We start from the raw sequence: 25,512 nt of genomic DNA on the forward strand, positions 1-25,512 counted from the left end.
AGACATATCCCTCTGAGAGTCAAGCAACATTTTTGTAGCGGGGAGACCAATTTTTAGGTAAGAGAGATAAGACCCAATTCTGTCTCAATATGATCTCCCTGCTTTTCCTTTCATTTTTCTATCAAATGGCTGACACTTTAGATGATTTTTCCACTGAATTACTGAGAGACAGCATAGGCTGCAAAAATGAGAAACTACATTATTTCCAAGGTTGTCCACTGTTATCCTAAGCAATACATCATATTGAAACAGAGGCAAGTCTCTGAGGAATTAAAAATGTTTTACTCAACTGACACCAAAAGTTAAGAGAGCAAAAGTAGAACAGAGTAGAGGAGGAATAAGGAGCAGTTTGACAGAAGAGATGAGATAATATAAATACAAGCAAGCAAGCAGGTTAACTCCGAAGTTCACTCCCGTTCATACTTTAGGGCAGTGAATGGAAGTCTGACTGCAAGGGCACTTTGATTTGGATATCCCTGAATCATCCCTGCCCTGACCAGATACTGAACATGGAGCTTCATCATAAGTTTTGGCACAGAATAGATTGGGTTGTCTTCATTTGCTCTGCCTCAAGCACGTCACATCTGCCTTGAACTGATTAGTGAACTGGAACAGTCCTACTTTAGACTACTGAAATTCAAACATATGAACCAGGAAAGATACAAACAAGAAAATATTGCTATATTAAGTTGATTCTTGTATTTTTATTATTATTTTAAATCTTCAGATTTTTCTGCCATGAGACAGGAATGCATGATAGACAGAATGGCTCAAACATCTTCACATGACACACTCAAATCATATTTCATTCACAATTTTGCCCTAAAACATTTACAGTTAACATAATCCCACCCATTTCTATTATCACAGATTATACTTATTTATTGAACAGTAGTTGCCAGCAATCAAAAATTGTAAGGCTTTTTTTTCCTTTCCTTTTTTTTGGCATTAAAAAAAATCTGTTAATCTATAACATGAGGAAAATCACAACTATTAATTCTCACTTTATATGGCAACCTCAAGGTAATAGATAAATCCGTTTTCATGCTACTCACCGAGGATGTTAAAGAGCTCTACAATCCATTTCATGTTAACTAAAATTACTAGAACTATTTTACCTTATTATGTTTTTAAAAGCTTTAAAAGCTGTTTTTAATTCAGTTAATCTCTCCCTGTGGAATAGAGTGGAACAAAAAAATAGGGGAGAATGTTAAATATAATCCCCCTTCTCCATCTTTTCCTCCATCTATTATGGGTGGTTATAGAACTCACTGAAGCAGACTCGGAAGTTGTAAATCATTGAAAATGGGCCTTTTCCCTTGCAAATGCATCTTTTCCAAAGGAATCCATTATCTTGATACAGTATTTGTATTTGTGTTGCCCACAGGGACTATTTGGCAAAGTGGCCAATCATACACTGGAGCACTCCAACATATCATTTAACAGTACAGCTTTTTAGATAAAGCAAAAGAGAGCAGTTGCTTGGAATTCACATCGTGGTTTCTGAAGATAATTATGTTGAGGTTTTCCAGAATGGATGTAAACAAAGATGTATGTGCACCTATATGTATCTGTATGTGACAGTCTTTATGTCCTTTGGGAGTCCACATTAATTGTTAATGTTTCCACTGATGAATGCTGTAGATTACATACCTGATCTGTAGTATTTACTCCTGAGAAGTTAATAGAAGGGAATGACAGTTCTGATGCACTTTGGAATGGCACATTCACGTAAACGCTTGCACACTTAAGACTTAACAAAGGTTTCTAAACACAACTTCTAAATAAGGTCTAAAATATCAGCACAATTTTAAAAAATCCTATGTAACTAAAATATAAAGTAGGGTGTTTTTCAACAAACGTTTAAACAGGAAAAACTAGGTATTTAAGAAAAAATGTAGCTGATGCATTTTTAATTTTTTTTAAAAAAGGATAATTTTAACACATACTAAAATGCCATGATATCCCATAACTGGCCAGGTCCAGCTATCTCTGAGCTGCACGGCTTACAAATTGGACAAGAGAAAAAAGAAACACACAAATAGAGAAAAAATTCAAAAATAGCCAACATTATCCAAGAAAATGGGATATTTATATTACAGCTATTTAAAAAATGGCTGTAAAAAAGTCTATATGAAAATTTCTTATTTTAAGGTTATCCCCAATTTTATATGTAACTGAGTCAATAATTGCATTACTCCCAAGCATTAGATTTCATAACTTAACGCTATTTCTCTAATATTTAATCTCTTACTGAAAATACTAATTGTATCTGAAGTTCAGGTTTGAACTTGAGAATTAGAACTTTTATCTTAATGAAGTTAAGTCAGTTTGCATTATAGTCACAGTTGGTGTTCTTGAATTTTAATATGTCGATGCAAGTAGTTCCTTGAAATTACACTGTATAGCAATCATTGGGTAGAAAACTAAGCAGAACTTGCTATCTTAATTTGGTTATTTTAAGGTCTACTACCATGGAACAAACAGAAGTATATTTTAATATGAGTTGTCTTAGGATAACCAGCAACCAAAGTAGCGGCTAGTAAGAATTGCTAGTTTTAGAAAATTGCATAGGTATTAAAATCAAGAAGGCAGTAAGCACAGCACTGTATGTGCTATTATGTTGTTGTCTTATTCTCCTCTCCTTCTCTTTTTAATGTAAAAACAGAAAGGAGAGCTTCCCGAAGGGCTTTCACCAGGATTACATTACATAGCAGGTATTACATAATGCTTCTGAATGGTCTTAAAAGTTCTTTCCCACAATATTCTCTACCTGCTTTTCTCAGCAAACTCTTCCTTAGTTATTTGTATCATGCCTCTTTCTCATAGCAATTTCAGAATTATAATTAACCAAAGGTTACATTCTAGTTTTCTATTTAGCACTTGACTGGAACTGTCAAAATGAGTCCTTACAATAATCCCATGTGTTGAAAAAAGTAGATCAAACTAACAAGCCTTCCACAGAAACTTGAGTGCTCCATGTCAGAGCTGCTTCCCTTCCTTACTTGAACCCTCTTTTTTTCTTTTTCTTTAAAACAATATGCACTGAGATAAACTATTTAAAGATCATCTTGAGTTTCAAGTTGATAAGACACTGGAGAGTTTTCCCGGTGATCTTCAATAACAGTGGATTCACTCTGTTCCTCACTCATTTCACTAGGTGGTTCTTCACAATTTGGCTCTCCTGGATCCAGACTGCTTCCCTCACTTTGCTCCTCATTCTGCTCTTCATTGGTCTTCATAGTATGCTCCATGTCACTCTCGAAGGATGGTGAAAAGCCATCCATTAAATTTTCACTGGTTGCCATTTCATCCAAGGGTTGATTAAGGGACACAGGGGTGCTTGGCTGTGTAAAGCTGTCTCTGGCAGTTATAGGCACTTTGTTTGTGCCCATTTCTACAGCAGTATCATTCTGTGGCAAAGTTGCTTTCTCAACAAGTCTCCACTGAATGATACTCATATCTTTGCCTCCAGTTGAAATTAAATGACTATCATTATGAGAGAAACTGACATTTGTTACATGACTACTATGGGCACTATATTTATGACTTGGAGCCTGTTAACACAAATAAAAAACACTAGTGTTAAGATCAAGTTATACATCAAACAGGATTAACTTAACTTCCAATTAACTAGGAAAATATATCTTATCTTTCCAGTGCATTGCAAATTTTAGCAAGCAGAAATTTTTCCCCAAATATAAATCATTACAACCTCAAAATGAATTCTATCTAACTCTAATGCTACTGCTCACTTTGCCATATATAAATATTAAAACAACAGAATTTACTTACAGTAAAATTTACTTATAATGTGCAAGTTTCATAGGAATGGATAAGTCCCATTCTTCTTATAAATAACCCTGTCATAGGAGTGGAGAAGCTGCTAACCAGAATAATTGGTTTGCATCCTCCAGCAATCTTGGAAATCATTGGTTGCAATTGCAGTGCAAGTCTCACCGACTCAAGGTTGACTCAGCCTTCCATCCTTCCGAGGTCAGTAAAATGAGGACCCAGATTGTTGTTGGGGGCAATATGCTGACTCTGTAAACCACTTAGAGGGCTGTAAAGCACTGTGCAGGGGTATATAAGTCTGTGCTACTGCTACTATTATTCTATTATCCTAGTAAACTAAATAATAAAATGTCCGTTCTATCCTTTCACTGCAATCACTGTGCTGTCAACAGTTTAAAATCTATAGGTAGATATGAAATGAAAAAGAAAATGTAGTGAGAGAGTAGTAACTTAATCATTATACCTCCAGGTGACCAATCCAATAAGGCAAAGGGATATATTTTTTCTAGATTATATTCACCATTGAAGGAATACAACAATAACTATTATGGGACATTTGGTGCATAGGAAACGAAACTGTTATTTCTACAAGAGATTCTAGCATGTGAAGCTGAAAACACAGCTATATATTTATACAACCACTTTCTTCTCACTCCTGCTCTAAAACATTGCCCCTAAACTTACCTTTGCTTTGGAGCAGGGATATTGAAATAGATGGACTTTACAAAAGTCATCAGCCACAGCTATCACTTTCCTATTATGGGACCTCACAAGGGCATTTATATCTGTTCCATCTGATCCTTCTGGCCACACTCCTTCATTATATAAACACAAAAGAATAAAAGAATTACTAAAACCAGGGGCAAGAAACCTATAGCCCTCAAGACATTGGACTCCAATTCCTATCAGCCTTAGCCAGCCAATAATTCTAGATGGTTACAGGTTTTCTATCTATGGCTTAGAAAATTTTTAAGAAATTAGCCGTCCATTTAGAATGCATCAATCAAAACTAAATCATCCAATAATAATTATCCTAGAAATACAATCTCTCCTATGCGTATGAGAAAAGACAAAAGCTTTATCTGACATGGCAGAATCCCATTTAAATATGTTTTCTAAGACTTTGTATTACTTTTACTAAACAACTAGGAAAAACTTTGTTATTGGCCAAATTTAGGACACACATTTTTAAGTAATTGAAATATATTACGATAACAATGGACTGAATGAATTGAAGCCTTAAAACAAATACAGATTTAATGACAAATGTTCAGTCTTTTCTTATTGGTGTTTTCTTACCTGGATAACTTGATGTGAGGATTTCAACTTGCAGAATTATTAGTCACGGTATGCTGGCTGGGAATTCTGGGAGTTGAAATCCACGCATCTTAAAATTGCCCAATTGGGAACCCTATTTCTTATGACAACAAAGAAAAAGTTATATGCAGAGATTGTTGGGGGCATTATGCTGACTCTGTAAACTGCTTAGAGAGGACTTTAAAACGCCATGAAGAGGTATATAAGTCTAAGTGCTAGTGCTTGTGCTTTTTGTAGTAGATACCTATGCAATTGTAACAATCATCACCAAAGCAATTATATTTAATGAAAAAGAAAATACAGGAATAATTCCATTTATGAAGTCAATTTAAAGAAACGACAATAGCAGAATATTTAAAACTCTCTGAATGGTATAATCTTTGTATTTTCCAGAGTAGACTGGCTTTAAACTTAAGAATAACAATTATATAGGAATATATTACTCACCAAATACCTGAAACCCCAGCACACAAGTGTATGTTGTCCAATCTATGTCCTTGCAATCAGAGCGGTTCCTTATCAGTTTACAGCCATTTGGAATGTCCCCTTTATAAAAATACATAACTGGTATTGGAACAGCTATTTATAATTTCCAATTGTATCCTATCTTTCCATCCCTAGTGTTCTCAAAGTAACTCTTAGAAGAAAAACATTCAGAAATATAAAGCAATTAAAACCCTGTTAAAAGCAACAACTAATCATTATCATTCCCATTCAAAAGAGCTGGTTGAAACAAAATGCCATCTTCCTAAAGCGAGAGAAACTCTGCTCTGGAAGGAATGTGTTCCATATCTTAGAAACAATAGGAGAAGGTCCTTCCTTCTATGCCTAAAATGGGCCCCTGAAATTGGTGGTATCTTTAAGAGAAGCTCTTCTGTCCACTTCTGTGTCTTGACAGGTTGAAATTATAATTATATATTGTACAGTAAAATAATATTAGAGTGAGATTTGTTTAAGCTATAATATATATATATATAAATATATATATATTAAAAAGCTAAATAAAAACAACTGTCAAATATTTTGAGTTTGACTAACTGTTGTTTAAAAGGGTTTACTAGCAGAGTATGTTGTAAATTCAGTTTTTCACTATTTCACCTTGTTATTTAGGTATTGCAAGCATTCATGCTCCAAGCAATGGTGGCCAAGCAAATTATTCTATATTGCATGTATTATTAAAAAAGGATGCAAAGATAGAATGGAAATAAAATCTAAATACCGAGCTATCTTTTAGGAAAAATAAAAGGTTAAATAGCAGCTTTATGTTTGTTTGCTTTTTAAAAGAGAACATTTTGTTATAATAAATGTTATATAGGTAGTCTTCGACTTGCAACCATTCATTTAGTGACCATTCAAAGTTACAACAGCATTGAAAAAAGTGACATGACCATTTTTCATAGTCACATGATCAAAATTCAGATGTTTGACAACTGACTCATATTTATGCCTGTTGCTGTTTCCAGAGTCATGTGATCACCTTTTGTGACCTCCTGACAAGTGAAGTCAATGAGGATTCACTTAACAACTGTGTTACTAGCTTAACAGATGCAGTTATTGTGGCAAGAAATGGTGTAAAACTGTGGCAAGAAAAGTTGTAAAATGGTGCAAAACTCACTTAATAATGTCTCACTTAACAACAGAAATTTTGGGCTCAATTGGTCATAAATTGAGGACTACCTGTAGTTATAAATTGAGGACTACCTGTAGGTATACCTGTACATTATAAACCAATAGCTTGAAAGTCCAAGAATTAAGTGTGAATCATGTTAGTATAAAGTAAATGATTTCAGCAGACTGGCATATATAACTGTGCATATGCTACATTCTAGTGCAACATGAATGAATTTTTCTTTTTCTCATGAAAAAGCTTCATATATCTTGAAAATTTGGCTCATAGCTACTTTAACTTACATTTTACACAATAGGTGCTAATAAAATTTAAACTCATAGTGACTGACAGGGGGAATAAAATCTTAAACATTCCTTCTCTTTGAATTTTCATCCATTGAGTCATTCAATAGCTTTAGACTTAAATTGATGTAATTTTATTTCTATACAAGTGAACTTCACATTATTATTATTACTATAAATAAAGAAAAGCGTCCAAAGACACTCTTCGGTAGAATGTATGCATGAAGCTTTTTATTCTATGTCTATACTTAAATGGATCAGGATCAACAGGATGTTACTACTTTAAAGCTCTGTTATAAAGGATCCCTGGTGGCACAGTGGATAGAATCCAGTGTTGTAGGCTAACTCTGCCCACACTCTGGAGTTTGATCCTGGTGGGCTGAAGGTTGACTCAGCCTTCCATCCTTCCGAGGTCAGTAAAATGAAGACCCAGATTGCTGGGGGCAATATGCTGACATTGTAAACTGCCCAGAGAGTGCTGTAAAGCACTATGGCGTGGTATATAAATCTAAGTGCTATTGTTATATCCCCTAGGGCCAGGTTATCTGTGAGACTGATTCTCCCTAAGGACATCTACCTCTCCTACCAAATCAGATAGTGTCTCTCTATTCCTAATCTCTTCTCTTAAACAATGTCATTTTATAAATCTAGGAAGTGTGTATTTCTGCGGAAGTTTATTTCCTATCGAATACCCTTCACTTTGAAGTTTGCCAGGCCTTTACACTCTTAACATTTGGCTTTTCCCTTCCCTTGAGATAGGGAGAAGTGGTGGACGATTAAATGAGGGACTGCATGTGGAAGCTTAATGTTAGTGCCAGGCTTTTAATGTTTGTAGTTTTAATACATATATGTATTGTGTTGTTTTATATGCAGATGTTGTTTTAATTCTTGATCAGCAGCTGCCCAGACTTTGATATAAGATGGGCAGCTATATATAGCTTTTAAATAAATAAATCAATATTTGGAAATAATTAAAATTACTGCTAATAGTAAGACAAGTCATGTTCAAATTGAACTTGACTCCTGCTAGTTACGTAGATATGCATGATTTCTTATTGCCTTCTTTTGGAAGTTTTATTTTTGGCTAGAAAAATCTAGCAATCTTAATCTCCTTCAACTTACAGTCAAAAGCAGGAACACTTGAATGAAATATTGTTTTATAATTTGTATGAAAATCCACTTTAAATTGGGCCAGAATTGAATAACTCACATCCTGCTTGTGTTTCATAAGCCATTATTCTTTGCTACTACAGAGTAATAATTTATAAAAGATAGCAGAGATGTTTATTGAACACTGGGGCTCTTTGTAAGAGTTTATTACCTTATTATTAATCAGTCTTATTCTGATTAATAATATTCATATCCTGGAGAGCTCCAAGCTAATTTCAAGTATACCATAATTGTTCCAGATATTTTAACTTAAAATTTGTCTTTCAGGTCTATAATAAGCATTATTTTGGTAATATAAAAGAAAATCCGGCAAGTTTTGACAATTTGGCTGAATATAGTCTGCTAGTCATGATTTTTCCTAGGTTAGGTATCCCAAACAAGCAACAAACCCAAAAGATTCTACTACACCACCTTTGGGCTAAGGAAAATAATTTGTTTTCCATGCACATGGAACCTTTTGAATTCTTAAAATAAAGTTTACTAAAATAAAAGAATATTAATAGTGCTAAAATAATTATTTTAACTATATAAATAAAGAAGAAATTTAATCAAGGAAATATAATATTTTCAAGCTATAACTTATACTGTGACATATCATACCCCAGCACCTCTTTCGTAAAGTGTTAATTGATGCCTTCGCAGAGACAGGAGCTATATTTGAAATTAACATTAAGAACAAAATAGCTTTGAATAATATAGAAGATCAGGCTATGTAGAAGGTCAAATTATTATCCTCTGTCAACAAGCATTCCATGTACTGCATGTTTTTCTTCTTCTTATGATTGTTAGCATTTTTCTAGTATGAAAATAATTGCAATTTTATACTCACAGTACAATATTTCATAATCTCCTGAGTTGGACATTATGTATTTGTTTTCTGGGGACCAATCAAGGTGTGTAATATAGCTGGAATGTCCCTAAAACAAAAAAGAGATAAAGAAGCTATTAAAATTCCAGCTAAAACAGTGATTTCTCCCTCTTTCACCTTTTATCTCCCCTTTAAAATGTCCAAAAAACAAATCGACATGGTAGTTTATAAAACTAATCCACCAAGTTGTATTTTGATGGGAATGAACTAGAAGCCCATGAATGGATTACAATTACCATAAATCCCAGTCAGCCATGTTGAAATTTAAGCATATGGCAGGCAGATGCAAATCACTGCTTTAATCATTTCATTGTGTGAGATTCCTCCTTCTCAAGTGCAGTGATTTCTCTATACATAACTGATTTAATAGCAAAAGTAAATTGATCTGTCAATCACATCTGAACCTGGGCAAACAAGATTTGATTGAAGATGGAGTGGAAGGATACAATTTACCCTTCAACTGAAAGGGTGGATATGCAATAACAGAAATGTTTTTTGTGAGCAGTTATGTATATAGAGAGTTTATTTCATGTCAAGGATAATAGGATGCCAAATTCAACTGGTTTACATGAATGAATTTGCTTTTACAATGTCCCCAGGAAACATGCAGTGGTCTCAGAAAAAAAAGAAAGCACCATCTGTCCCCCTGCCCTCCATCTGTTATCCTGAAACTTTAAAAATTGAGAAGCTAGCATTGTAGGCAAGGAGGACATCGCTGGACTTTTGACAGCTGTTAACATTTTTCCAGAATTTGGAAAATAGAAAAAAAGCCAATTTAAAGAGACTCTTTTGAGCAAAAATATCCCTTTGACTAAATCATGTGAGAGTTGAAGATCACATTGTTGAAACAGTCCAAATAGTTTATATCAAATATATATTTCTATAAGCAACTACCATCTCTTCAGTGGCAGTCATAGCAAGAGAGTTATTTTATATTTTATTTCTGACATACCATATGCATATGTGACAAGTACTGGCACTTCACTAATAAAAACTGCACGTACTACATTAAAAACTTCAAACTGAAGGATAGGAGAATGTCAAATTTATGAGGAGAATGAATAGCATACAGAGTTATTACAAAGTGAAATACTATTATGTCACAATTAAATGTTTACCAGTCACATCTTTTATTATCAGATAAAAGTTAATTTTTTATTTTTATTCTGCCAACTATCAGAGTCATAACAGTTTACACTAAAAATATAAAATTAGAGTTTAAAAAGGCAAACTAAACTTCAAAGATCTGGAAAAGCTTAACTCTGTTCCTGCTGCCTGAGTTCTCAGGAGACTTCCAAGCATTGAAAGATCATACAAAAGATGCTATTCTCTCTATTAATCCACAACTAAGCTCTAAAATTAATACCCAACTCTGTGTGTTTTGTCTAGAAACAAATTTAAATACTATTACAAAGAGTGAAAAATATTCCACAGCTCTCACTCCCTGAAACTTTTTGGAAAAGGCATATCTTGATTAAACTTGGGTTTAAAAATAAAAGGCAGAATAAGCAGATCTCCTTTTACTCTGATTTTCCAAATTAATATATTCACTCTGTTTTTTTAATGTGGGGCAATTGTTTAAAATGGAAAAGTTTCTAACCTCTCAATATTTGGATTTCAAGTGTGTCACTCTAATAAATTATGATAAGAGAATTTGAAATGTCAAATTAGCATTCAAAACTGAAAGGTACATGTGCATTCAATTGACACACAAAATTGCTTTTAAACATCCACATGTCCAGAATAATATACCAGCATTTGAACAATGATATACTGTATGAAGCTCTGTGGCAAAAAAATAGAACCTGAAAATAGGTTTTGGGGTAAAAATAATAAAACCAACTACTAAAATAATGAGCATGGAAATCATGGAACTCTACAATATTTTACCAGTTAAAAGCAAATTTTGCCTACATTTAAACTGGAAATAATGTTTTGTATGTGTACCTTCATGCCCTAAAAGTAAAAAACACGATATTCCTAAGAAAGCTTTAAGAAGTGGCATTAGAGGACACTGTGGTCAAGTGATAAGAACACAATATTAATTAGGAATATTTTAAATAGAAATGTACTGCACCATCAACCATCAGAAATTAAGGTTCAGCCTATTACTTACTGACATTAAACAGTGGGATCTACACAGTACCTGGATGAGAAATCTGTATGCATTATACCTTTATTTAGAAAGTTTAAAAAAAGAGTATCATTTTACAGATCTTACAGTGCACTTTCCATATCTGCTGTACTTTCTTCCATTTTCTGTTACAATGTAGAGGTAAATGAAGTTGTCATGGGAACCCACTGCAAGAAAGGTACCATCTGTAATGCAAGTTAAAAACAAACTATAATTGGAGACAGTGCAAAACTCTCTAGCATATCATGTATGAAATAATTGTAGATCATAACAAATAAATAAAAGTTGTAATCCAAAGCATGTACTATTTTTATTTTATCTATTGAAGAAAAATGGTAAGCATTCAGAATATTTTAATTTTCATATAAGACTGTTAACTAGTATGGCTCTTGATAATTATGTACCATCAATGTTATTTTTAGCAACCACATAGATTTTCTCCATGACAATTGGTCCCAAACCTGGACCCATCAACATTGTAACTGAGTTCACCCACCCTACTGTTTATTGTCCTCTTCTCTTTCCTTCCACTTTCCCCTGAATTATAGACTTTTTCAGAGAGCTAGATTTTTGCATATGTCCAAAGTATGCAAAAAGTATAATTATTTCAACCTGGCCACTTGTTCCTTGAGTATAATCTTCTAACTGTATTCTTAAGAGTCTTCTACAACATCTAAGCTCAAAAACATCAATACTCATTCTATTCTGCTTCTTCAAAGTCTAGAATTGACTCTAGACTAGAGAATGCTCTATCAAAGGAAGGTCATAAAAAAAGACTAGCCCATTGTTTCTTCTCCAATGAAATGTTATGCTTTCCAAAGACCTTCTACTCAGGGTTAGAGAGAATTGGTAAGCATTATATAAAGTTCCACTTATATAATTGTTTCTGCCTAATTTTTCAGTATCTCTAGTCTTTGGTCAAATTCTTTTTGTGTTGTGTCATTCAATTCCATATCAAATTGACCAAAGGAGCAATGGGCAGGGAGCAATGGGGTCCAAGTAGGATATCAATGATTTTCTTCTGGTAGAGACTCTCAAGATACAAACTAGCCACCTTCAATGACTTAAAATAAGAATTATCCAAAAATAAAATTTACAATGTGCAAGAATTGTTTACAGAGCTACTGAATGGCTTTTAGTGGTAAAAATAAATTTTGCATTTCCCCAACCATAGATATATTTCAATGATGGTTTCCCATCAACTTGTATAAGCCTGTTCATTCAATAAAATGTCAACTCAGTAATACATTATATGGGATTGGAATATTTCAAGTTTCATCTTTTACTATATAAATCTGCTTCTCCACTAAGATCATCTAACAAAACTTATTCTGATTTCCTCTAAAACAGGGAAGACTGAAAATAGAGACTGGGACATTTCTGTGACTATGCTAAGTTTCTGTTCACATTTCACTTTGTTCATATCTGACACACTTAGCCATAAGCTTGACCAGAGTCTTCTGAAGTGCCTTTAAATGATAATTAGTTCAAAAACAACATATGATGAAACATAGCTTAATTAAAATAACTCTCAGTGGCTCTTTGAGGTTATTCAGACAAAAAGACTCAGTTTCCCCCTACAAAGGCAAAATATCTTAAAAATATCTTTAATGTAACTGCCCTAACAATGCTGCCTACATGATAAAGACAATTTGTTTAACAGGAAATGGTTATGTTTAGGAGTAGACTCACTGATATCAAGAAAGCAAAGTTACAGGTATTTTGTTTTGTACATGAATGTGTTTATACATGGCTCTTTTGTAAATGGATGGATTGATTCTGGATAATTCTGGATTCTGGCCAAATAAAATTGGGAATTTTTTGGTTGTTCCAGGTTTTAGCTAAGACAGGCTCTGGATGGTCTTGAAACAACAGTTGGGCACCTTTTCATTTCTGCCTCACAGTGCACTAGCTCACCTGTCAATTGTCTCAATTCTTTCTTTCTCCTTTACAGTCAATGTGCTTGAATTCAAGCATGGCATAACACTGTCAGCCCTTCCCTACTTGCCTTCTTCTTTTCTATTGACATCAGCTATTATCTTTTCCCCCATTTTCTCCCACCCTGCAGCACTTTTGTTCTAAGCGGAGAGTTAAATGCCAACTTCAGTCAGAAAAAGGTCCAGTTTTTGAACTGCTGCCAGGACCTGTATCTGCCGGGATACTATTTTCTATGTGAATTTGCATCACTACTTCCTCTATTTAGCTACTATTTAATAAGGTAAGCTGGCAAACAATACTGTTGGTTCAGGTGCAGTAAAACCAAAATCAAACAAAAAAATCCCCCAATTTTATTAAGTAATATTTTTTCAATGTGGAAAAATAATTCCAAAGAAATTAACACAATTTTGTTCTTACTTTTTATATTTTATTTATTTAGCATATAATGTACCATACATGGACGTCTAATAGATATTAACATTTCCCCAAGATTAAAAAAACACAATAAAATGTGAATGTTAAAAAGATCTATATTCAGATACAATGTTGTTCTTACTTAAAACACTCCTTTTAGAATAGATGACAAGTCTGAAGAAATGAATAAATGGTTCAAATGTATTAACAGTTCTGCATACCTACTGTGTAGCGCATCACAGAGAGCTGCTCGTTGCCATCTGTATGGATTGAAACCAAATCTCTTGTTTCAGCATCCAAAACAAACCACCTGTGAAGGAGAAATAGAAATGTTCGTGCAAGGTTACTGTGAATTTTATAAAATGACATAACTGGTTTGACTTCTGGTTAAATGTTGCCCTAATAATATATTAATAAATATGTTTTTGTTCACAATCATTTCTAAGAAAGTCTGAATTATCTAAAAACAGGGCATATATATTATTAAGTAACCTCTTCTTACGGCCTGGGCCACACTTTTTCTTTAAATATTTACTATTATTTTGCACCTAAAGGCTACAAAAGTTAAAATTGGCGATGTATCCAGATAAGGCACTTTGGGATGATTAAAATGCACAACAGGCCCATTAACCATCTATTAAAAAACCACTCACTTCAATGACAATAGGTAAGGTTGCCCCTGAATTTTAGTGACTGTATTGGCAATTGAAAAAAATGGTCCTGGAACTTGGGGCCTGTGGATTGCTCATCCCTGGCATATACAGATCTGTGATTTTAAGCATAGGCCTATAATGTTTGTACATAAGATTTATTTAACTTAACCAAATAAGGGCATCAGCACCAAGCAACATGAGCCCCATTGAGGACAATTAAGTACTAAATACTGGGAATTAATAAGAACAGCAACAAGGCACCAGTGTCTTAAAGATGCTTCTCTTCTTTATTTGTCTGTACTAAGGACTCAGTACCACAGATTAGTTTTGAGATCAGATCTTAGAATCACATTTTAAAAATTAAAACATAAACAGTTATCAGTAGTAAGAAACGTTCCTCACAAATACCTCCTTAAATCTCAACAATTTTAGTCACATCTGTTAAGAGTAAATTTATCAGCACAACACGGTGGGATACAACATGGTGGAAAGATTCATAATTTTAATGACCTTGAGAATGAACCTAGCATGAGTGTAAGATCTCTGCATAATCACTTTTGCTAGTGTGATGTAAGTTTGATATATCTTTTTTCTATAACTTTTTATGAATTTCATGTTATAGTAGCTGATGATATTATACAAAAAGTACAATTCTTAGCTGATTTCATGGGTAGTTTAAGAACCACAATTAGCAGCATTCTAGACTTTCTGAAATAAACCAATTTATTCCACAAACTTTTTGTACAGGGTCTGCAGTCAAAGATTCAGCAACATTTAAAATATATCATGCTTATGTAACAAACCCTCTAATTAGATTGTTGCAATGGCTACGCAAGCACCAAAATTTCTAAGTAAGAAAAAGCCTGAACTAAAGGCTATGACAAATGAGTTGACTGTAAAGCTCCCATTAGCACTGGCAAGGAAAATAAAATTCCATCTGGTGTGCAGTATATTGCTGTCCCTAATGTATCAGTAGTAGTTAGATACAGGCAGCAACATATGAGACAAACATTTAACCCATCTTTTCCTGTGAAACACCCTCTAGCTCACCTCCAGAACTTTTGTTATTTCTTTGGAAATCCTGGGTACTGGTACAAATAACATGGATGTATTTCAACAGGACAGCACAGATATAACAGCATCTCAGCTACTTTCTTCTCTCTTTCTGGCTCTGAATCCTTTCTTGACTGCACAACAGGAGGAAAAACTATCCTTCATGTCTTAGATACTAGTGCTTCTTATTCTACTGTCACAACGTCAACATTTTCAAAAATCTTTTGTCTTTCCCCGCTTAAATTTCCAATCAGTCTGTTTCTGAGCCCTTCACTATCATTATAGAATTTATTTCTATTCTCCCAAGTCTTTGTTCTTAGATCTCCTTGGAAGAGATGTGTTATGCAAATTTGGAGCCACTATATATTGCACACCAGATGGAAGGTATTTACATACCACACATCTTTCAGCATCATAAAAAAGCAATGGTTGTACTGGCAATGTCTCTTGGGAGGAAAGCCAACCTGATATGATAATCAAGTTTCAAAGAATTTGTGCACAAAGTATTCTAATAAGGGCTTTAGCCCTTCCTGTGAAGATTCAGACTGACTCAACAAAACAACTGTTCAGTAAAATCCCTTACTCCCAGAAGCTGAGAAAAGAATCAAACTAGTAACTGAAGCACTCTTGGAGCAAGACATTAATAATACTCACTAGAAACTCCTTGAACACTCTAATATTCCATATTATATTTTTTTAAAAAGTATGTGGGGGGAAATATTATGTGGTAGCATTTTTCACAAGAGATAGAATGATAAAGTTGTGATTCTTTCCTTTCTAGTCGTTTCAAACTCTAGCCGGCACCCCTCCACACATGCTTCTAATTTTCCAGTTGTTGACCTGTTTATTTTTAATATTTGCTCATCTTTATAATCAGTTACTTTTTGATTTTACTTATAGGGATGCCAATATATATGTACAAATTAACCCAGGGGTATGCCAAGTAGGTTTATTCTCTTGAACTTTACATGATAATTTCATTCTGATTCTTGCTTTGCCTCTTTCTGATTTTTGTCTATTAAAGCTGTCCTTGCCTATTCCCATAGCAGAGATACACACTTTCCTGGAAATAGATTTTACACCTCAAAAGGTTACCCAAATTTTTATATATTCTTCCAAAAGATTCTGTTGCCATTTTTCATTGGTCTGAAGTTGCAGACTTCTCTTTTCTGGCTTAAAAATGTGTTCTTGTTTCTATTAATATTGTGTGAATTCCTAACTATTCTAAGCCTTTTATCTTCTGCCAGAAAGTGGCTTTGCTCAATTTCTTTCAACACAGAATTGTTGTGGCTCCGGGCTTGGATTCAGCTCCTGTGATTGATATGAGTTCAAGTGAAGAGGTTACGTCAGAACAATTTGAACCAGCCTGGCTTACTGATTGGACTGATAACCAGGATGAGGAGATGGACGTGACAAAGGACGACAGACCTGATGTATCAGAATTGTCAGGACTTTTGATCTCCTCTGGTTCTTTATCTGATCAACAGCCGGGAATGGCTGACAGGGAAGTTTTGAGAGAGTCTTCTGGTGGAGATGAGAACTTGGAAAATTTGTGGTTAAATGTAAAAAATAGAAGACGGTTGAAAAGGCAAAATCAGCTGGAGCAAATGATAAGAGCAAGTCAGTAAATTAGCACGTTGCCTTAATGAGTATAAAAGGACACAGCTGGGCTGGTGCATTTCGCCAGAAACAAAATGACTATTTGAGTGAGGACGTTACAGCAAAGAGCTCTGAGGCTGAGGATTTATTGCCAGGACTGGTTTGCCGGACAGAGTAAGATTTATGCTGTGGTTTCTGCCAGCCGTTATCTAATAAGACTTCTTTCCGTTTGATTTAATTGTGAAACGGCTGCTTTCTGTTTTGTTCGTTTGAATTTCGAAGGGGAGTCATAACACAGAATTATGGTGAACAAAACAGACCACTGCCTTACTAAAGCAAAGCATTAGTTCCTATTGCTGCCACTTTCCCCCATGTCTGTGCACATCAGTGGCTGCTGCTTATTCTGAGGAACTTTCAGCATCCTTTGTCTTGGATCATTAGCTTTTTATTGCTGTACTACATTGTCTGGTATTTATTATCTGTTTTTAGCTTTGTTATCCACTTTTCTTGTTGTGAAATGGGCAGCTGGACGATTTTGATAGATGATAAATAAAAAACCTAATATTTTTCCCTAGGTTTCAAACAGGCCGATATTTGCATGACACACATTCATCATTTGCCTGTCTCTCCCCAAATGCCCATGCGATTGAGGCAAATTAAGTTTAAAAAAAGACTATATTGAAATTCTTTACAAATTGGATTACTAGTGACAGAAGCATTTGCAGGAAGAGATATTGAAAAAATGCTTCCCTAGAATGGCTAGCTATGGAACAGGAAAGAGAAATGCCAAATGAGTAGACAAATTTTAAAAAGATTATAAGCATGAGGTCACATAGCTAACATGAGATATATATTGCAGAGACTAAGAAAATTTAAGATTTATTTCTGTTCCACTGATTCAAGGACTTTGTTATTATTTATCCAATTTATATGCTGCTCATTTCACAGTGTAGTTGTAGTTATTTTGTCAAATGTGCAATATATTAAAACTAATAGGTATGCCAAAACATTTGATTACTCTTCTTAGGAATCCTTACAATGAGCAGGAAATACGAAAACAATTGAATCAGGAGAAACTGAGTGCTTTAGAATAAAGAAGTGAAAGAAGAATATATATTGTCTTGATATCTTATACAGTGAATATACTTAATGACAAGATAGGAAGATAAAACAGCTGGATTTCATTGAGTGCAGGCTGAAGCCCTATCAATTTGAGGGTGATAGCCAGATGATTAATTTCAGGGTAGAAACTTGCTAATATAGAATAAGGAGATTTATGAAAATAAAAACTGAAAGAGAAAAATCTGGGTTAATGTTAAAAAATAAGACAACCAACCAGCATAAATCCACAGCTGTTGGAAAAGAAATTAAAATGGAAGATAATTTTGCCTTCTTAGGACAATGGACAGCAAAAATAGATTAATTTTTGGAAATATGACAGTGCTATTCTTAGACATTATGAAAGATAAGGACATTTCTCACAAGTATCAGAATAGATGAAATAATTGTCTTTTCAATGATAATATATGGCTGTGAAAAGTGTGTACTGAGAAGAATAAAAGGAAATAAGACAGACACCTTCATATCATAAATCTGGAGATGGTTACTAAAATTACCATGGACTACAAGAAGAACCAATCAATCTGTCTTGAATAAAATAAAATGCATTGTTCCATAGGAGGAATTTTCAGCATACAGAAATCTCGGGAAAATTGATAGTAGTGGATGATGGACTAGCAAAATGATTATATTGTTTGCTACATTGTGAATCTATGCTGGTATTAAACAAGAAAAATCCAGAGGAAAAAATACTTTATTTACATTCTTATGGATGAATTTCTTGCACATAGAAAATTACTGTGACCCTAGCTCTTGTTTATCAGCAAGCTACCCCAAATGGGATTTTAAGTAACTATGATGGGGGGGGAGTCACTGTGGGTATTAAAAAGTACAGCTAAACAACATCAGATAATGCAATTCCACTTTTCTTAGGCCTATGACATTATCTGTTAATACTGACCATTTTAAATTCATCTTGTAGAAGCCACATTATTACTTAAAAAAACAAAACAATCCCAAATCTGTACTCTTAAAAGCCAGGTAGTTAGAAAACAGCCTTTTCAAATAGCTTAAAACCAATTTGCAGTTAAAGGTTTTATGTATGAAAGGCATAAAAATGGAAGCAGCTAACATGCTACCACAATTAGTGAATTTGTTGTGTGAAGATGGAGAGAAATAGTGGAAAAATGGCTGAAATGTTTTCTTTATAGAGCAATGAATATTATCACAGAAGGGGAGGGAAAAGGGGGGAAGAGATTTCTATTTAGGGAAATTCAGTACTGCAGCTAGTACAGGGGTGTCAAACTCAAGGCCCGGGGGCCGGATCCAGCCCACGGGATGCTTAGATCTGGCCCACGGGGCTGCCCCTGAAACAGTGAAGGACTGGCCCACGGTGTCTCTGCCAGTGAAAACAGAGTTTGCGAGGGTCATGTGTGGCTCTCCTGAGCTCCATTTTTTCTGGCAGAGGGTTGTAGGAGGCTGTCACAGCCGAAAATAGAGCTTGGGAGCCCATTTTCTCTGGCAGAGTGCTCTGTGGTGGCAGAGCCATCACAGTCCCTCCGACACGAGTGACATTGAGATGGCCACGCCCACCCTGGACCCCTGAGATCAAACAGAACCCTGATGCAGCCCTCAATGAAATCGAGTTTGACATCCCATAGCCAGTAAAATGACAATAGGAAATTATACTCAAATTATCTTCCATTTCCTATTTTAAATACTACCAAAATTACTAGAAATATTTTCTGTGCTATCTGCATTAAATTTTGGGTAACTCCAAGTAGGTCTGATGTTAAATTGTATTTACAACATGTAAATACTTTTTTAACAAACATGCAAGCCAGATGACACACAACTGCCATTGATTTTGGATCATCTGGTTCATTTGGAATAAAGAAACACATACTAAAAGTTTTGTGCTAATGAAAATAATAGAGAATCAGAATCGTGTACACCTAAATCTTGAAATATACCCCAGTCCTCAATTTAGGAGCATGATTGGGACTGGAATTTTCATTCTAAGTTGGTGCAGTTGTACAGCAAATCATCACATGACCGGATCAGACTTTATGACTATTTTTATCACGGCTGATAAGCAAATCATGGAGGTTAAGCGAATCACATGACGGTCATTAACTGAATTCAACTTCTTCAATTGACTTTATCAGAAGCTGGTTGAGAAAATCAAATATTAATTGTGTAACTGCAACACACTGCAACTGTCATAAGCATAAATCAGTTCTCAATCACCTAAATTGTGATCACGACTGTTGGGGTGATGTAATTTTGAAGATGGTTCATAAGTCATTTTTCCAAGGGCATTGTAACTTGAACTGTTGTTAAACAAATGATCATAAGTCGAGAACTACCTATGTCAATTTACTACCTAAACTTTCTTATTGATAGAATGTAAGCAACAGTATTCCCATGCAAAGCAGTCTCTAGACTAGAAAGCCTAAAGTTTGAATCGGCTAACATTTTCTTCTAAGCAATCCCATGCTCATATAGTGCATGACCTTTGAACATTCCTAAATACAGTAGCTGAAATAAAGAAAGCTGAAATACATAAAACATACTGTGATTAGTCTATGGCTAATTTTGTTACACTCTATATGAGATTTCTTCCTCACTACATTGTTCTCCCAATAGCTTTAGCAAACAGATCCTCTATTCCACTGAGTACTGTATCTTCACAGAATTATGAACAGGCTTCTTATTTTTATGCTATAAAATGTTTTGGAAACATTTTAACTCCAAAACATATATGATTAGGCCACCATAATGAAAGCATATGTACTATGAAGGTATATAGGAATGAGTTTGGCTTGTTTATTCATAAATATGAATGGACTTGTTCATTTTTAGTATTTTTTGAAAAAATCTTCCTTCTTGACGCTTCTTCTCTCATACATGAATTAACAATTTGAAGTCTTTCAGAAGTTGCTGAATTTAATTTCCAGGATATAAAACATGGAGTTTTTCTTGATTTTGGTGATCAATTAATCGATCAATCAGTCAGCAATCAGTCTTTCACCACTGACCATATTATTGAAGTTTCTAAAATTTAGTGTAGCATTTCCTAACCTTTCTGGATTAGTAGCCTGACAAGAGGAAGGGGGAATGGTTTGGTGTGAGCAGCAGGTGCACATGAGTGCATAGGTTCATTAGTGGCGGGTGCATGTGCCCAGCCCTTGCATGAGTGGGGCTACGACTGCCAGCACCCACAACTTACACAGCCCAATTGTGAATAGGCCATGGGCCAACTGTGAGCCTCGGCCCACAGGTTGGGGACCTGATTTAGTAGTATCAGAATAGACTCTTTGCCTCATAACTTTTGATGACATTATGATACAATCCACTTGTTCCAGCAAAGCAGGCTTGAATATGGTCAATACCTGAATAGATAATTACCCATGAATCCCATAATCTGCTTTGAGTTCCACAGTGGAAGACACTTGAACAAATATGCTAACTAAATTAACAACAGTAAATCACTATCAGAGAACAATTTCCAGAGGATTATATTTGAATAAAAGCATTACAGCATTTTTACCTTCCTGAGTGAGTTCCTATCGCTACCACTGTACCGCTTGGATGGAAGTCAGCACAATGTCCTGGTTCCTGAAAGACACATGTTGATCTTATGATGTAAGTTTAAATTGAATAATATATACACAGGCAATTATTCACTGGCCTGTCTCACCTGGATTAAGAGAAGTAAATAGGAGCGAATAGGAGTTCCAGTTTATGAAGGCACATGCTTTGAAAATACTCCACATATGTGGAACATATGCCACCCATTATACTATACTGATTTTAACCTCATGAGCTTAAACTAAATCTATGCAATCTGAAGATCACATCAAAATTTACTAAAACTAATTTAGGGATCAATGCCAAGGCAACTATGAACCATTTTAATAGCATTGTTTTTACTTATCTAATAATTTAGTAAAACATTGCCATTCATCTTCAGTTTAAATAACTAACTGATTACTCTAAGAGACATTTTGCATCATTACAGAATCATTCTCAGCAGGTTTTTCCAGCTAGACCAGCTGGCAGCTAAAAAGACCAAAGGAATTATTCATTCCCACTCCCCTGTGGTTCTTCAGACATAAATTGTGGCCATCCCCCACTGTTAAATCTTTTGAACCTAAGATTCCAAAGAATGACCTTCCATGCAAAGCTTATACTTTATTTCTGACTGATAGACCAGAGATGGGCAACCTTTTTCAGCCTGAGGCTGCATTTAATACTTCGTTTTTGTTCCAAAAACTGTAGTGACATGGTAATGATGCAGTGATGTTAAGGAGGAACAGGACATTTTCAGCTCCTTGCTTTCTATGTACAATAAGATATATTAAATCAAAGTTTTTTTAAAAAAACGGAAAAAAACAACAACCCTATTGTTTAATTTTCTCTTAACATAGAATATCTATTTAGAAAATACCCCATAACTATGCCTAGTATTCTCACAAAGGATGAGGCACATACATCTAGTAGCCTGGTCCATTCAAGAGTGTGGTCCACTGAATTCCACATACAAACTTGACGATCTTGAGCACAAGTTAAGAACAAGTCTTTGAATGGATGTGTTCCCAGGCCCCAGAGTTCATCTGTGTGGCCCTAAAAACACAAGGTTAATAAATGGGCAGATATCCATAATTATATAGCAAACAAAATATATCAAACATCTATAAATTTAAAGAGAAGAAAGGGACATACCTGTACTTCCACTTGAAAACCATCATTAAATGTTCCACGCAAAATGAAATTCCTTGATGTCCCAAGAATAAATTGATCAGCTTTGCCTTCTGCTACAGCTCTTATTGTCCCATACTGATCAGGAACCTATGGAAATCATATTTCCTTGAAATCCATTTTATAGATTACAAAGCATAATAATACTCTAAAATACTGAAGGTCACAATCATCTTTCTTTGTGCAAACAAATCTCAAATAGATTCAATGTTTCCTTCATCATCCTTTTAATACTTTTTTTATTTTAATCTCTCTCCTTCTCTTTTCAAAGATATGTGATGTATATTATATGATTTGATTGATAAATATGCATTTTTAAAAAATAATGTTTTGACGTTGTTCTTTCCCTGTTACAATCACTGTTTCCAATCCAGTCTTATTTCAGGGAAGATGGAACTTAGTTTCAAATTTCACTACTACAAGCACAAAATAATGCTAACTATCATTGCAGCTAGTAAAAGCTACCTCACTAGCTGACTACATATATCAAATTGGCATCTACTTACTAATTTTATTGGCCATCTTTTTAAAATAACTGTTTTGAAATTATTTCCTTTTCCCTTTAATTGCAGTTAAAACACCTACAGCGATCACTGTAATAAAATAAACTGCATTTTTGCTAAATTCAAAGTAAAATATCTTTAATATACAATATCTGACAGTTATTAATGTCAAATAAGGGGATTTTCAAAAATGATGTCCTGTACTATTTAGAATTTTAAGGTATGATTTTATTTTTCTTAACATGACTATATTCTGTTTTACGATTTGTAGACTATAATTATTGGGTTTTACTGTTTTTTTGCTTGCTGTCTCACAACTTGTTTTCATTTTGTTTTGTTTTTTGAGTTGGACAATAACTGTAAGAAAGCACAAGAGATCTTTCCATACAGATTACAAAACTTTAAACAAATCCATATTGTTTGTTTTGCTCTCTGTATAGGTAAAATGTCAAGTTATTATACCTAATAAATTACCTAATTTCATTACCTAAAATTAATGCAAAAGAACACAACTATTATTGTGTCCCATATGTAAGTTAATACTGAAAGCAATATTTTCCTATACTAATGAGATGGCAATTTATCCCAGATTCCTGCAGAAGAGGAATGTTCTAATCTTAACCTATAAAGAGAATAAAGCTATGAAGAGAAGAGACAGATCTTCTAAGGTTTTTTTAAGCTTCTCTGAAGGAGGATAAAAATCATTACTGTAATGACATAAATAATAAAAATGAGAGAAATTGATGGAATGGTACTTTTGTAATCTTAATTAATGCCTGCTCTTCAGCTTCCTTCATCTCAGCTCAAAAGCAGTTTCCCATTATTTGTTCACCAGTTATTTTTCTTACCTCTATTTCCCTTTCAGCATTCAAGTCATGATCCCACAAAATGATTTTTCTATCCTTCCCACCTCCAGTTAGCAGCATTCCATTCCTCATTTGACAGAGTGTGAACACACTGCCATCATGAGCTTTGATTTGTTTGCTGATTTGATACACACCTGTAATCATGTAAGAAACAGTACAGTGCCAATAGGGCATATTTGCCAACCAGCTTAAAATATTATTTAGATAAATAAGAAATAATTAGTGCTACATGTATCAATAAGAGATGTCTGAAGGAGGGTAGAATTTCAAGTTGAACAAAGGTAGCACTTCTTCAGTCTGGTCAAACTACATCTGAATAACTGCTACATGACAGTCTCCTTACATTAAAAATTAAATTTGATGACTAATTTTTAATAGAAGGTGAAAGAATCAGGAGATTGATATATATGTGTAAATTAAAAAAAGAAAATGAAAATTGAGCTACTGATGCCTACTTCTGTTAGTTAGAAGTCTAAAGAAAGTTTTTAAAAATGTGAAATTTCTTCTGGACAGAGCGGCTATAATACATTTTAATAAATAATAATAATAATTCTTCAGACATGCTTACATTTACTTAAGAAAAACATTTAAAAACATAGTTGGATGTTTCTGATTACTAAAAGATGGACCTAAGAGGAATTTACCTTTTTTTGGTAAACGGCAACCCCTGATCTTAACTTGTGAAAGATATCCCATCCAATACCTGTAAAAACTAACTAGTGAAGAATGTAACTCAACATCTTTATTGTTAATTCAACTTAACAAAAAGGAAATAGCCAATTGCAAGAATAAAAAGAAACGGAAGAACGATACTCAATCATTCATAAACCACAGGAAAGTATTTAGAAAACTTATCCTTGGTCATTTGAATTCCCTGCACTGGTTTTACCCTCTTCTACATGGTAACTATAAGATCTTTACGTGATCAAAAACATACTTCACAGTTAATTCAACTATATTCTTGGTCATCAAAGAAGGAATCAATAGGAAAGAGTTAAATTATTGTTCAGTCGCTAAGTTGTGCCCAATTTTTTGCGACCCCATAATCACAGCACATTAGCCCTCTGCCCCATCCTCCACTATATTTGGGAGTCCACCCAAATTCATGTTCATTGGATCGATGTACCCTGCCATCCGAGGGCTATAGCTGATAACGCCATGTGATGTTTTGCTCTTTGAGTTATCAGAAAATTGCAGGAGCTGGTGTCAACCTAATTACGTGTGTGTGTGTGTGTGTGTGTGTGTGTGTGTGTGTGTATAGAAGTTCTCAGTTTGGCTTTAATGTACTCAAGCTTGATGCCAATGCTGTAGTTCACCACTTCCTGTCAGGAATGGTGCTTAGCTTCTGCTGTCTCTGGAGGACTTTGCTCCATAGATCAAGTAAAATCTGAAAAGGAAGAGAAGACATTTTCTCTACAACATAGGAAGAAGTTTTGTGTCCTGCCCTCTAGACGGAAGAGATGGAGTT

The 25,512-nt window shown here is 34.5% G+C and overlaps 1 protein-coding gene across 3 annotated transcripts in view; it reads right to left on the reverse strand.

The window, feature by feature from the left end:
* Positions 1-684: 684 nt before the first annotated feature.
* The window catches only part of EML4 (EMAP like 4), a 136,239-nt gene continuing 111,411 nt past the window's right edge, over positions 685-25,512 (reverse strand). For all 3 annotated transcript variants that reach the window (XM_026695830.2, XM_087932653.1, XM_087932646.1), the window contains 10 exons: positions 24,027-24,178; positions 22,640-22,765; positions 22,409-22,540; positions 21,465-21,532; positions 13,769-13,857; positions 11,283-11,380; positions 9,023-9,110; positions 5,560-5,658; positions 4,480-4,610; positions 685-3,557 (listed from right to left, as the gene is read on the reverse strand). In XM_026695830.2, the coding sequence (XP_026551615.1) occupies positions 3,060-3,557; positions 4,480-4,610; positions 5,560-5,658; positions 9,023-9,110; positions 11,283-11,380; positions 13,769-13,857; positions 21,465-21,532; positions 22,409-22,540; positions 22,640-22,765; positions 24,027-24,178 (1,481 nt within the window). In that variant the 3' untranslated portion in view covers positions 685-3,059. The remainder of the gene's footprint in view (positions 3,558-4,479; positions 4,611-5,559; positions 5,659-9,022; positions 9,111-11,282; positions 11,381-13,768; positions 13,858-21,464; positions 21,533-22,408; positions 22,541-22,639; positions 22,766-24,026; positions 24,179-25,512) is intronic.

The sequence above is a fragment of the Pseudonaja textilis genome, chromosome 1 (assembly GCF_049901715.1).
Source record: "Pseudonaja textilis isolate UNSWEBS1 chromosome 1, rPseTex1.2, whole genome shotgun sequence".
NCBI classification, from domain to species: domain Eukaryota; kingdom Metazoa; phylum Chordata; class Lepidosauria; order Squamata; family Elapidae; genus Pseudonaja; species Pseudonaja textilis.